Source organism: Gavia stellata, chromosome Z (assembly GCF_030936135.1).
Source record: "Gavia stellata isolate bGavSte3 chromosome Z, bGavSte3.hap2, whole genome shotgun sequence".
Taxonomy (NCBI): Eukaryota; Metazoa; Chordata; class Aves; order Gaviiformes; family Gaviidae; genus Gavia; species Gavia stellata.
In genome coordinates, this window is record NC_082637.1 from 13,962,441 (window position 1) to 13,977,763 (window position 15,323).

The 15,323-nt window shown below is 44.4% G+C and overlaps 1 protein-coding gene across 1 annotated transcript; it reads right to left on the minus strand.

Annotated features, from left to right (window-relative positions):
* Window positions 1-9,308: 9,308 nt before the first annotated feature.
* CAPSL (calcyphosine like) lies at window positions 9,309-13,921 on the minus strand. Its single transcript, XM_009822093.2, has 4 exons — window positions 13,785-13,921; window positions 12,741-12,918; window positions 11,674-11,883; window positions 9,309-9,410 (listed from the first exon to the last, which is right to left on the minus strand). Exons 1-4 carry the CDS (start codon window positions 13,919-13,921, stop codon window positions 9,309-9,311), a joined length of 627 nt encoding a protein of 208 aa, XP_009820395.1.
* Window positions 13,922-15,323: the final 1,402 nt, after the last annotated feature.

Below are 15,323 nucleotides of genomic sequence, written 5' to 3' on the forward strand. Positions count from 1 at the left end.
GCAGTGTGGCCAAGGGAAATCCAAGCCACTTTGCTGCGCTCCAGGATTGGGGTTCACCTAACGGTGCAGTTTCAGTTCCTCTAGCTGCTTGAAATTCTCCTTTACTGAAACGTACTCACATACCCGGAGTCTGAGGGTAAAACGAGTCTGCTCTCATCCTCAGAGCTGCTTGAATTTTTTCTGACTGGTAATAATCACCAAGACGCCACTGTATTTGATGTAGCCTGCTGGAGAAAAACAGCACTCCCAAGACAGCACTCCACCTTCTCCACCTCCACCCGATGCCAAGGAAACCTTCAAACGGGGACAACCTTATGGTCCCTGTGTGCAAAGGGGCTGAGGATTTGGCTCAAGGCATTCCAGTGACATTTTACAGAATGGTTTTTATTACTGTTTCTCACTGAATGAAACATTGATTAATGCAGTAGAAAAAGATGAAAGCCCTGGACATTAATTTGCTTTATAATGCTTGTATTTCTTTGTAAAAAGAGCTGCTGGTAATGCTCACACTGCGCTGATGTGCACAGTGCAATTGTAGATGCAGACAGACTGTGCTGGAAAGATACCCTCTTCCAGTAACACAGTGACAAACAGAAAGGGGATAGAAGTAGAAGCGAAAGCGCATCAGAAAAATCCTGTACAGTATGTGCTATGCTTATTTTGAACTCATACACACATTTTTAAGGATTAAAAGGGAAATCACAAATGTCTATTTGCACTATGTAAGCAGTAAGGTACCCATGTGTAATAGTCTTTCTGTTTGTCCAGAAAGGTATACTGTTCTTTAATAAGGGAAAAGTAGTAGAAACCTGATGTTTGCTCTTTAGTATGGGAAAAGTAGTAGAAACCTGACATTTATTTACTTTAATCACTCTGAAATAGTTATGTTTTTCCAATGAGAGATTCATATATTTGCATAGCTGCTAATGTTTAAACATTCATTCTATTTTCTATGTATTTTGATTTTATTTAATTAGACAACATGTAACCTTGGTTTTATAATGTTTTTACTACATTAAAAGGACATGGCTATTTGCATGACCTATTTATGCTGCTCTAAGTCAGTCTTCTAATGTACATCTATCAGGATAGGACTTACCCTGCCCTCCTTGAAGTTAGGATAACTCTATGGGCTCTACCCAGCTTCAGGCAGGATAAATCCCAAATAAATCCAGACAACTCAGAGGCCTGAAAGCACTGTAGGATAACAGCAAGCATCACACTCCCTTCAACGCCACCACCCTGCGAGCCAGGGAAGCCTCTCTGCACCTCCAGACCCTATGTTTTGGACTGGGCATGCCTTTCTTCATCCTGACTCCGATTGCCATCCAGCCCTCGTTACCCAGAAAACAGAGAGGTAACAGCTCTGGGAATCAGGTGGATGAAGCCAATCTCCTGCCAATGGCTCATACTTGCTCAGGCGAGCCAGAAGCTTTGTCCAAGCCTCTGTGTGCAGCCATAAGTCTGCACCACGAGCACCAGAAAAGAAAAAAACCCCTCAAGCTTGCGACAGCATAGGTATGCGTACAGTAAGGTAAAGTCCTGTATAAGCTGTGTCCTCAGAGATGGTACTTGGTTAATACACTGCTGAATGCTGACAAACATGCAACCAATAAAAAACAAAGCAAGCAGCCTTTTGTTAACTATATTAATCCCAATGTAGCTTTTTTTACTGGAGGATATAGGCTAACTCATGCCAGACACAGGGGTTACTTTGTTCCAGGCAGGTACCTGGGTGTATGATGAAGCCTATCCAGAAGAGCATCTTTCCATGACAGCAGCGGTGAGCGCAGCCAAATCGAGGGCGGTTAAAGGTTAACATTAAGGTTTCTAAAGGACCCTGGCTTCCAGAAACGGACGTGAAACCTGTTCATTGAACCACAGCCATCTGCTACCAAGCCAGTGCCAACAACTGGGTGATTACAGCAGTGTTCAGTCAAGTCCTGTGAGGCTGAACTTTCACAAGCACTAAGCTCCTCTGAGATAACTCTGTTGGGGATTTGGCTGCTCTGAAGTGTGCAAAGGCTAGCAGTGTCCTTCAGCTTTGACAAGCTGGACTGAACTGTGGGAGCTAAATCTTTTAGAAAAATTGGTCCCTGACTACTTTGCAGGTGCTGAGTACCAGTATTGGAGCAGTCTTAGTATCAGTATCCCTGAACATCATATGCAATATTATAGCCATCAACATAAATTTCATGGGTGTATACAAATATAAAACTTTCAGCTTCCTTTTGGAAAAAAAAGAAATCCAAATATGCACCAAAAGCAAGAAGCATCACAAGCACTCCTGGTCCATGGCCAGCTTTTAGATGCGTACGTAGTACATATATGAAAATACAGGCACAGCTATGTCTTGACAACACTTCGCCAGGTCTGGACCGAGTAGTTTCCTTATTCTACAAGACATAGTTTCCCCCATAGCTGTTCAGATCCCCATCTGACTCAATATCCACACAGGGGTATAGCTCAGCATTCACATACTCCATGCACCTTCTTTACTTCAGCATAACCTTTCTCCTTCACACTTTCTGCCCCCTGTGCTCACTCAGCTGCGCACACAAAAAGAGCTTGGTGACCCTGGTTGCTGTGTAGCTGCTTTATGACACTGTGGCTGGAGCTGGCTGCTCCTCTCTCCGCACATAACCATCAAGCTCCACCGCCTCTTCTGTGCTTGTGGTACAACACAGACACTCTCCCGTCTTCATTTCTCCCCTCATCTATGAACAGCTTATTTGCATTATGCAAACATCTCCTAGCAGCACACAAACGCTAATCCGTGAAATAAAGTAAGTCTTTTGTCAGTTATAACACTGAGTCACAGTCTAATTTTAATGATGCTGAAAAATGTTAATTACCTCCCAAGGCAATACTTGTCCCCTGCTGAATTTATTAGTTTGTTTACCAAATCTCCTCGTCTTGTGCATGTTCATTAGACAGGCTGATAAAAAAACCAAAAATGCTCTGTGTGTCTGCGGGGTGGTAGAAGACCGGCTAAATGTGGGAAGGCAGGGGAACTGTTTCTGCCAGGGCGAACGGATAGTTAAATGCATGTGATGTGCAGTGAAGTCTGGGTCGTGAAATAAATGGTGAAGGGGTGGCCCGGCCACTACTGCTGCAGGGACAGGCGGCTGAATTCGGGGCACTTTTAGGCAGGCACAAGCTGACCATGAAGCCAACCCTTCTGGCAGCAAGGGACCTGGCAATGCTGGCAGGGCATTTCTGCAGGGCAGGAGTTCAGTTCTTTCTAGGCTTCTTAGCAAAAGCGTTTATTGACTTGAAGGCCTGTATTTATACAGCAATACTGCAGTGCTGCAGCCCTGGGGGCAACAGCAGCATATTTTTAGTCAATATGCTCTTGGCTCAAGCTAGTTATCTCTTTGGTTGTGGGTTTCTGAAGCTATCCTTTAAAATCAGCTAAAATGTAACATAAAGGAGACTTACCATCTCTGTGAAGAATTATTTCAGGGTCAAAGAGTTCCTTAATATTGTGATCATGAAGCCTCCCAAATTAGCACTCCTCTATGTAACAGGACATTGGCAAAACAAACCTAATGCACAGGCACACAAGGAAACAACTGATGATGCCAGCAAATGCAATTGCTAATTTACACCGAGTATCCCATCCCGTTGCTCACTCGGCAGCTCTAGATGTCAGTCGGTCTGGCTATTCCCTGGCTTTTAAGCGCCACCTTTTGAAACATGAAGCCACATGTCAGAGTCCAGCACCGGGACACTTGCTGATGTCATCAAATCACGCAGCTCTCAAAACATCCCTCAGACGGGAACCGGAAAAAAAATCGAACCTGCAACAAACTAAGCAGCGTTTCACTTCCTTATAGTCTCTGGTACCAAAGAAGTTGGGGCAAATGAAAGCAAAAGTCAGAGTTTCCACGATTTCTTCATCATTAAAATGAAGTAGGCATCACTGTCCACAGAAGCACTAACGCCAGAGTAGTAGTTCAAGAATTCATCTTTTGTAACCTAAGAATGAGAAAAACAGTGTTTACAATGTGTGATGGCTATATACTGTGGCCCAAAGCAAGATGTTCGTGTAAAACATCCCCATTTTTTGCAAATAATTGTTTTGCATCTTCCAGAGAAGTTTGATTTTTAGGTCAGACTGTCCTAATCTGACATTAGGATGTGTTGCTGCAGCACACTCTCACACAGCATTTGATCCAATGACACTGAGGTCAATGGATTGAGTTTCTGGCATTGGGAGACAGAGCTGTCGCTATGTCCTTGAAAAATTAATATAAGAAAATTTATTCCGGTTATTGGTAAATATTGACTGCATAACTTAGATGTCACAATGAAATTAGGCTAGTCCAACATTAGCACCATCACCAAACGAATGTGAAAAGACCCAAAGGTTAGTCAAGCAATAAAAAATGAGAAACAAAGCAGAAATGCATTGTGGAAGTGTCTAAAGGAATAAATCTATGCCACAAAGTCAGAGCTTCTCTAAAGCAATCTGCTATTCTTTTTCCAGAAAATGTACATAAGCTAAAAAGAAAAATCGCTAAATTTTGAATGCTAAAGTATCAGTTGAAAGTAAAAAAAAAAAAAAAAATTGTAGCCTTTGGCAAAAATACCATGTTTTCAATGAAAAAAGAACAGACTTATCTGGGAAATAAACACTGCTTACATTTTACCACAATCTCTGCTTTTCCACAGACAACCAGGCTTGAGTTAACTTTCACAAAACATTGTGCTTCCGTTCTTTCTCATTTTTCCTACTTGCCAAGATGTTCAACAAAGTCTGGACCCCATTCCCATTCTTCAGCTGCAGCTCCCGTTGGGATCAACAGCAACGTTGTAACCTGGGAGGAAGCCTGGGTCCAGGTTTCGGTAGAGATGGGGATGCCGTACCTGGAGTCAGCTGCAAACCAGCGAGCCGAAGCTTTTGCATCCTACAGTGCTCCCGCCTCCTGCAGCCGCTGTTGGCGTGAGAGCTGAAGAGGTGCCAGAGCCTAAACCAATGCTCGCTTTGAAATCACGGAGACTTCAAACTCAGCTGGGGCAAACTAGTATGTCCGGGGGCTGCTTCAAATACCAAGGCTGCTCTCAGCCACCTGAGGACTTGGCGTTAAGTACAGCCCACTAGGAAACCCGCTTTCTGCTCATCTCTTCCTCCTGAGCTGCCTATGAGAAAGGAATTATAGAGAAACAGGACGGGCTATAATCATAGTGAAAGTCATAGAAAGTGGGCAGCTGCCAACGGCAGGCAGTTGCTCTCGGCGTTACCTGTTTTACCAGGGAAAGCTGAGTGTGCTGCTGCTTGCTGCTCCCAGTGTGGAGGACAGGAGCTGGGCAGCAAAAATAACCGAAATCACCAGGCTTGCTCCTTCTGCCAGCCGGTGACAGCACAAGCCAGGAGCCTGGCTCTGGGATGGCAAAGCTCTGCTCTGCCCACACAGCTGCAGAGGTTTGAGGCAGTACCGTGTAAAAGCTGCTACATGAAGGCAAGTCGCCTTTCATACAGCAATGTGCAGAAGTGGTTTCATCTGCAAAAGCCTCAGCTGCTTCCATCTGCCTCTGCCAAGACAGTTTTGTGCCAGGAGACCAATAAAATGAATCAGATCGGTGAATATACCTTGTGGTCTAATTTCAAGAATATATGCCAGTGAGTGGGGCTTGCATTAAAACTCAGTTGCTAGAACCAGAAATTTATGCTGTGGGAAAGAACATGAGTCAAACAATAGTCCTGGACCATATCAAGCCGAAAATTTCCCCTCCAGGACAAAACTACAAAGACACAAAAGCACACAAGGGGCAAAAGCAAAATGCAGTAAAGGATGCTGCAGGAGTGCTGCCTTTCCCCAGGAACACACCGGAGGGAGAAGCTGTCCCCTGCCTCTCTGCCCCCATGCCTTGTGCTCTTTTGGGGATGCTCTGATGGCTCAGATAGAGGTCAGAGCAGAGTTTGGGGGAGGTATAAGGCAGCCTTTTCCCTCTATGAGGGACCACGGGCTCCACCAGCATTTTTGGACCATGGTCGTGGTGCTGCCTGGTGGGGAGGGCAGAGCTCATCCCTGACAAGGTGCTGTGCCATGGGGCAGGCTGGAGCTCAAGGTGCAGGTGACACCTTCGCCTCTGGTATTGGCCCACAGCCCTGCAGACTCAGATGTTCCTATGGTTTGTGCCATCCTGTTTAGCATCTGTTGCACAATCAGAAAGAAGAAATAGTGCTTTGAACACGAAGCACCAACCAAGATCTGACAATCTTGATGCTAGCACCCGATATGATCACGTGCATTGCCACCTATCTCCTGGTATCTGCCATGCGTGCTCTGTAACCACAGACTGGCAGGACAGCCTGCATCACCATCTATCTCCAGCATCTGCTGGGTCTGTAACCAGCACACAGCAGCCTGCAGCATGGACGCTTGAGCTTCATTTTTGGCTCTCCCAGATCACAGTACAGCAGCTCCAGCAGACAGGGACGGTGAAGGGCTAAAGGGCAGCTCTGGGCACCCGCAGTTAGCCCTTATATTCTTTCATGTCTGCTTCAAATCCCTTTAACTTGCCTTTAACCTCTGCAAAGTGCTTCTGCTGGATCTCAGGTGTGTGTGCCTAGTGTGTCATTATGGCTGCACATGTCCTAGTAGAGATTTACCCACCTCACAGCTGATGCAATGCCTGTGTTTGTTCCATGAATTTGCACATATATTAACCAAATGACATTTCTTACAGCACAGATTCCAATTTGTGTTCTACAGAGTCTAATTACAAGTGAAAAATCACGTTATTCTTTCCCAGATTATTTCTTTTTCCTGAAAGCACTATACCTTTTCTGCAGTTACCAGTTTTTACTCAGATTGCTCCAGGAACATCTCTGTTCCCACAGAAGTGAAAGGAAACTTTGCCTCCCACTTCGAAGGAATCTGAAACCAGCCCTTGGAAACGTGCGCCACACAAATTTCAAAATGACTACCTTGTGAAAAAAACGTCCTCCTGATGCTGGAAACGTATCCAGCGAGCGATGAGGTCTGCACGCAGGCAGACCCAAGGAGCCGGGAGCTGCTCTGAGGGCACCGGCAGTACATCGGCTGTGGCTCCAACCTGCAGGGTGGGCGCTGAGCCCTCCCGCCAGGACAAGAGGTTTTGAGCGCTCCTGGCTCACGTCCTTCAGGTCCCCACACAGGATGCTGTTAGGCAAGCTCAGTGAAGAAATCTCACCCTGGAGCACTGAGCTTTCCCCAGCCATTACAGGCTCCGGCTAAGGCTCCCAGAGCCCGGTGACAGAACTTCTGCTGGTTTTAAAAAAGCATAGTTGCCTCCAGTACCACTCCTGCCTTCTGAAAAAGTATATTGCATTCAGGATTAAGTAAAATTGGAAAGTATTAGCACTGAAAAGACAAACTGGTTGCAGTTATTCAGATTAAAACTTCCACTGCACTTGATTAAATGTCAGCACAACATATTGCTGTGGGGTCTGAAGACGTGAGATAGCATGTCGGAAAGAAATAGTTTTTTCGTTTTGTGATTCCCACAGTCCATTCACATTACTTTCTTTTTATTTGAAACACAGAAGACAGTTGTGGAGCCAATTAATAAATGAGAAATAAAGGGATTCTACTCAAGCTGCCAGGACATGTGCAGCCTGTATTTGATTGTAAGTTTGTTCTTCATGTAAGGTGTGTTGGCACTTCAGTAGCATCACAGTAAGTAAAGGCTCCTCTTACGATCGACAGCAATCACATAGAGACTCTTTCCACCAGTTTCCAGTGTCAGCCAGTATGCAAGTTTCTGGAGGCTTACAGATTGCAGAAAATAATTGAGTTTGCACAGCCCTTACTAAGGAATTGCAAGCAGCTATTGCTCGTACTGAGATCATGGCTGGACAGAACAAAAGCAGAGTTTGCACAGGGCCAGAGCAGCAAGCACTCAGGGCTTCAGTGTTTGAACTGTTAGCAGCCCAGGCTAAGTAATAGCTGAGAGACTTCATCAGTCAAGCTCTTTTGAAAGTCCAGTCTATAAGCCTATACTGCTTTTAGCTGGCCGCCAGCCTGAAACGGAGCAAATGCTGCCATACACAAGTCATTTACTCTTTGCTACAGCAGCAGCATCTCAGTCTGGGAGAGCAGCACAACGACGCGAGAGAAGCAGAAAGAAGAAGACAAAAGGAAAAGGAATCAAGGCAGGAATATTTAAACAGCAGCACCCCACTTTTTTTTTTTTTTTTTTAATAGTTTTCTTTGTGCACCATTTCCCCACTCTCTGTATGGGGAGAGGACAGAAGATTTCAGAACTGAGACAGCCTCATTAATGTAACCAGGAGGGCAGGTTCCCATCCATTTTTCAGCTGATGCTGAGAAGATGACACGACAAGGAAGTTAGAAGTTCTTGAGTTTCCAGAAAGTTCCCTAAAGTCATAGCTTGGTCATAAACCAGTATAAATACAAAAAGTAGTACGCATCTTTCGATGTAGGTGTGTACAGACAACAGCCACCAGATCAGTAAACGTCCCAGGAGCAGTGAGAAGAAAATATTGTAACACACATATGCCCTTTAAAAAAAAATATTAGTGAGATGACCTCACAGTACAAAAAGAAAGAAATCAAAGGGGAGGGAAAAAAGCTATAAGCAGGCTCACAGAAATGTGAAACAAGGCATGCACGGGAAAGATGCCTGTATGCTGAGTTGTAAGCCCAGGAGAAAACAGAGCTTTAAAGAGAGTTTTGCATGTATTCTGGTCCGTGCCTCCCCTTCTTGATTTGTTTCGCCCTCCGGCCTCCCATCACTGGGAACTTACATGCTCCCAGCAGCAAGCTGGGCAGTTGCTCCATCCCACAAGTGAGACCCAAGAAACCAAGAGATGCTGCAGTGCTACAGGCGAGAGGTCTACGGGACCCTCCGGGGACAGGCTTCCTCATGTTCATAACAGTCTGCTCCAGACCACCACCCTTCCAGAATATTTCAGTTTCCTCTGTCGAACAGAGCTGTGTCTAGCACAGCTGTATCTAGCACAGAGGGAATACGTTCAGGAGCCACAGGGAACTACTGCGGATGTCTGAGAAGAAAGAAGCAGCTTGTCTCAGAAAAGAAAAGACATGTCAGTGATGCAGGGAGAAAAGGGACAGATCTGGGGAGTGGCTGGATGCCAGATCTGCTCTCTGATGATGCTCTGATCCCCTGAGGCTGAGCCTACTGAAGCATCTGGGAATTATTTCTGCTGCTTGACTGTAACTGGCACTGGAGTTACTGGAAGCTGTTATTACGGAAAATGAACGTGTTGTGCATACATTTAATCATGGGAATCTAACAAAAGGTGGAAGTAAAGTCTTGCTCCTTTAATCATATGATCAGAGTTTCCAAGCATTCTTCATCATGATGATAAAATAGACATCAGTGTCTATTGAAGCGCTGACTCCTGCATAGTAGTTCATGAATTCTTCTGTTGTGACCTGAGACAGAAGGATTTAAAATAGGAAAATGAACCTTTATTTTTTTAATGCTATAAGTTAAAACCACACATTGAGAAGAACTCTACATGAGCAGAAACTCTACTACTGCTAGTTCATGTTGTTGCTAGTGAAAAGGAATCCAACAGAAAGAATGAAGACACTGAAAATTTGCCTAAGTTCACTTCTTTGCTAGAAATAAGAGCTCTTGTCCTCCAGGAACACTTGAACGGAAATGAAACATACGGAGTTAAACTAACCTTACCAGGAACTGAAATTAAAATCAGTGCTGCCCAAGAAGACAAATGTTTTAATGCATTTTTTTCCAGGGATGCTATAACCTGATTCTTTGCATTATTATTAATAAAAGTGGATGGGGTTTCTGGTGCAACTCAGAGACATCTAGGAGCTTTATATCCATTCACTAGAGGGAAAATATCATTGCTCTAAACAGGTCTCACTTAAAGAAGCAAACATTCTTTCAAATACCTAAGAGTTTTGAATACCTTTCATGGGTATTTTGAGGTTGCATCAGTTTTAAAATTATTATTAAAAAAAAAAATCATATTAGCAGATAAAAACAGTACATGTCTCTAGTGATGCCTTAACTCTTGAACCGTATAGGTCATTCTTGGAATAAATGTCACATAGAAAAATATTTCTTCTACTGCATTGTGCATTTGAGAGCTAAGTAAAACATGACAATGGGAAGAAGAGAACATTGTAGACTCTCCTACCATCAGGAACAGATTACAAGCTTCGCTGACGCTGCCTATTTCAGAGTCACCTAGCAAGATCATGGTGAAGGGGACCTTTCTAGCAGATGCTTAGCCTTGAGGCATTTCTGCTAAAATATTTTAGGTGTTCAGCTCATACCAGTAACATTAGCGATCTCTGATTCAGGCACAGGAAAGTCACAGTCAGTTCCCAGAAGAAACTGCAATGGGTTGGGCTAACATCAGGATTGCTGAACAAGAGGTGGATGCTCAGAGTAACTTTTATATAACCTCAAACATTGCAGCGTTTATGACGTGCAAGGCACTGAACTTGTCAGGGATCATTCTGGGGACTCATTTAATGTGTTCAGGTATGACCTCAGCACAAAAAGCAGGAACATTTTGTTTGAGGTTTGCTAGACGTCACCACTGCTACAGAGAAGGAAGGGGACAACTCACGCAACTGGTACCTCTAAGGATGACACAACAGAAAAAGGCATGAAATTCAGCTCTACCAAGTGCAAAGTCATGCCCAAGGGAAATAAAAACCATCACCTTCCTACAACTGAGAGCATGCCTGTTGGAAACAAAGCAAGAGGAGGATTTGGGTGTAGTAGCCAGCCATTAGACAGGTAGGAGTCACCAGTGTAGTGCAGCCATGAAAACCCAGGTGCAACCTCAGAAGTGCGCAGTGTTAAAGACATTCCACAAAGCGCTGATGAAACCTTATCTAGTTTGTTATTATGAACGGCTCGGACTGTGAATGTCACCATGTGAACAGCGGAGATCCGCGATTGCTCTAAGTTGGTCAGACACGTGTAAGTTCAGACCAAGTAAGTTTGTAGACACATAACAAGGGGAAACAAAGCATGCTTGGCTCAGAGATAGTTACAAAGCAGATGCAGAAGAAGTCTGTCACAGAAGGTACCCAGGCTTTGCACCTGCACCGAAGAGTCAAGGCGGAGGGCAGGAAGGGCTCCCAGCCCTGCCCCAGCTAGTGGCTCCTCAGGGCACACTGCTGGTGGCAGCCCCCCCAACCCCACCCTCCCTCCAACTTTCTGCGGATAAACCTGTCTCTATTATGGACTGATTTCCAAGTCAAGTGTCTCAGTAATTACACACGCTGGAGAAGCGCTAACTGTAAAGTATTTCACATATTGGGGAACCTGCTTTTGCATTGGATTCTGGTATTTATTCTCCTGAGAAGTGAAAAATCCTCCAATTTATGTGGATCTTGAAAATCAGCAATCGTGTGGGTTAGACTGAAATACTTAGAATAAGCTATGAAAGTAGAGCATTAAGGCTACAAGCCTGTAAATGCAATCTCATGTCTACCCTTGCATCTCCTTGCAGAGCCCCTTTGCCTCCGAATGCGTAAGCAAGCTGCACCAACAGTCCTATGCAAAGGTTATGCATCCATTTTACTGTGCCACATAAATGTGACACGAATGCCTGTTTGGTACTGCAGTCACTCTCACATTTAATAATTTAAGTTAAATGCTGAGTGTCAGATGGTGATTTCATGGCTTGACTTTAGGTGTTTCACTTACCTTCCCATCTTTGTCATAGGGTGAATCAAAATTATCTAGAAAGGCCCTAAAAACTTGATCTTCTGTCCAGTCTCCATTTTGGTATTTGGGATGATGCTTTGCGTTATACACCCCCCGTAAGTCTTCAATTGTTATGACACCATCTCCACTCTTATCTAACTTCCTAAATGCCTGCATGATGATCTCTTTTCTTGCATTCGACATGGGAGGCTGTAAAGAAATATTAACAGAATAATTTTATTTCTGCCAACTACTTGCCCAGTTCCAAATGCAAGTAACTGCTGTTGTTAATAGTAAACCTATTTCAAGGCACTTGGGACAACAAACTGCTGACAGTCTACACTACCCATGAGCTAGGAAGGGCAATATACCACCAAAAAAGCAGTGTGATTGAGACTGTCCAGTGTCTATCAATACAATATTAAATGGACAGTAAGAGAGAAAATGCTACCTAGAACACTTTTCTATTCTACCCGTTTTAAATATTTCTAACAAGAAATTACTAATTACTCTAAGCACTGAATATTTTCTTTCTTAATTGTTTAGACTTCAGCAGAGCAAAGAGGCTCCAACCAAAATCAGTCGCACTGTAGTTGATTAAAGACAGCCACCACTGGATTAGTTCATGTTATAAGGAGATGCATCATAAAATGATGGACGGAGAAGTGAGATTAATGGGCTGAACCATATAGGTACTTGGACTGCAATATATGAATTTAGGTACCTAAATCAAGACAGCAATTCATTAAAAAAAAACCATCACAACCATTTGTTTGCAACTATTCTATTCTATTCTACTTGCAAGGAGCCTTGCCAATAAATTGCAGACAAGTGTTGGCTTCTGAGCTCTCTCATCCACAGAGGTGTTGTTTAGGGTGATTTTCTCCTTTAGCATATTTAGATGGAAACAGGATATTTTAACTTCTCAAGAGTTACTGACTTTTTAAATATAGCTGTAGACTTTGCTAAGTACTAAGGTGAACAAAAGTGCTATGTTTCGTGTTCAGCTAGAGAATCAAGGCTTTTTCTCCATTTAATGCAGTAATAACATAAATTCACAGACTTACTCTCAGCGTAACAAGAAATTCATCAAAATCAATTGTTCCACTGCCATCTTTATCAAATATCCGGAAAATCTCTTGTGCTTCTTCCTTGTCTATCATCACAGCATAATCATTTAATCCTTTCACAAACTCTTTGAAATCAAGGGTCCTGCTGTTGTCATCATCCATGATCCGAAATACTCTGTGGAAAATGTGCAATTTGAGGAGAATGCATAGGAAAACTTGGACAATGCTGCAGCAGTTTAGCACAGTGTCAGAGCACAGGGACACCTTACTGAAATAACAGGCTTCTGTTCCCCCTTGTACAGGCTTCTGAGAAAAAAACAAAAGAGGGAGGGGAAAAAAAAACCCAACAAAAACCTCCCACACTTACTGACAGCAGAGATGGCTTGCTTAGATTGGGTGCCTGAATATTACACAGCTGAAGTTAAATGAGGTGAAGGCTGCCTTAACTGAATGAGTCTTTCTATTCATTATACATTGAGCCATCTAAAAGTTGGGCATGTAGATGAAGTTCCAGCTGGTCACCTAAGTATCCCTCTGTGGTTTATGGGGCTCAGAAGGGGTTTCAGGGTGTGATACAGCTCTCTTTTCCTAGGCGTGGGGTGACCCACACTCTCAGCGTAACTGCAGAAGGAGTCTAGACGCCTCCCATAAACTAGACACCTAATAGACCATTACACACAAGGAAATCCAAACACCCCAAAGGAAAGGAAGCACAAAATCCCCACTATTTGGATACTTAAGTTAATCACAGAAAATATCAAAGAGAGAGATATGTTTTATGTTCCCCCCCTCTCCCTGGCAGGAGTTGTTCTGGGTCTCAAGGAAGCACCTTCCTCTGACGGATTTCACAGTCCTCTGTCCTTCGACAGGCGAGCAGGTCAGTCCTGTCTCCCAAAACACAAGAGCCCCAAGCCCAGGCTCTGTGGGTTGTGGCTTTTGCATTTGAACCAGGAAACTCAAGTTTTGGTCCCTGCTTAGCCCATGAGCCTCTTGCAGCTAAAACTATTAGGCTGAATAATGGCTTTGACTTCTTAGACTCACCTGCCAAGTCCTTTAATGCCTGCAGATCCCCTTGCTAAACACTGCAGGCGAAGTCTTTCTACGGGGTCAGTGGTTTTGGAAAGGTTTCTTTTGGCCTGGATTGCCATCTCTCGGTCATGCCTTGCTGTGCCCGGCATCTGGAAGACCAAAGCACTCATAGGGTGTGGATTCACATGCATAAGGCATAGTGCTGAAACCTGCCTTAATATATGGAGCATCCCAAATCCCTCACTTGCAAGGTGCTGGCAACTCTCTCATGAGGACTCATTTTGACCCTCTATTTCCTTTTCTATATCCTTCTATCAGAATGGGAAATCGCCAATATGGGCCACCAATCCTGCAAGGAGAGTTCAGCCTACCATCCTGATTAACCCAGATGCAAATATGAAAGCATGGGTAAGCATCTGCTGCCTACAGTGCACAAACACGGTGAATGCTGGTGGACGCAGCCAGGAGAGCACTGCTGCCTCCACACCCCCAGCAGCTCCGCGGAGCCTCTGCAGCCTGGCCAGGTTTGCAGTTAGCGTTTGCCCACAGGTAAAGCTGTAACAGCAAAAATTGTCCTGGGTGAGGACCTTTTCCTTACGCTTTCTTTTGTTCCACTGTAGTCCTAATTCTCCAGAGCAGGGCTTTCTCCCATTGCACATCTGAGCAACAGCGATCACCCCGAGACATGACCTCGCCTACAGATGACACCTTGTTCTATTTTAACACAACTGCAGAACAAATGAATACCTTTAAATTTCACAGCATTTAGCACCCCAGTATTTCCAGACTCTGCAAACAGTCACATAAGCTTTCCAGCTTCCCTCAGAGGAAGACAGTGGAATAAAAAGTGGGGAAACCAGCCCGTGGACTTGCAGCACTGCAACAGTACCACCAAAAGCAGCACGCCCGGGCTGGAAGAGGGTCGCTCCTTCTCCCACAGGGATTGTTTGTGCCTCGTGCTAAGAGCAACAGGGCTGCCTATGCCCGTACTGACATTTTAGGGGCACATTGAATCCTGGCCCCTGGGCACATGGTCAGGGCCAGGACTACCACTCCCTAGCCTGGCTGCTGGTCTGCAGATCACGAAGGCCCCCAGAATACTTTCCAGCCGTTAAACCGTCACAGGACCAGGGCACAAAAGAGCCACAGAAGGACGTGACTGAGTTACAGCAGAGCTTTTGACTCGGAGGGCACTTGGTGCTCTGCTGAGGGTGCTCTGGGATGGGGAGATGAAGAAGGTGCATGGCCCTGTGAGGGACTGTCAGTGCACGTTGCACTTCCAATCTCATTTTCATTGCATGTGCAGAAGTGTGAATTGAAATGGTCACAGAAAACTTCTGAGAAACATGGAATTAAACTGTTTCATCTTAACTGCTCCACTCCTGTCTACAAAGCATTGGCTATGGCAGCTGGTAATGTCACATGTGCTGACTTTTGCAACCCCTTCAGAAAACAGCAGCTGGGCTTGGAAAAACAGAAAAATAAAATGTTTTTATTCCCCCCAGATAGTTTCAGTACTAACTTATTGTAGAAGTCTAGCATGGTAGAAGA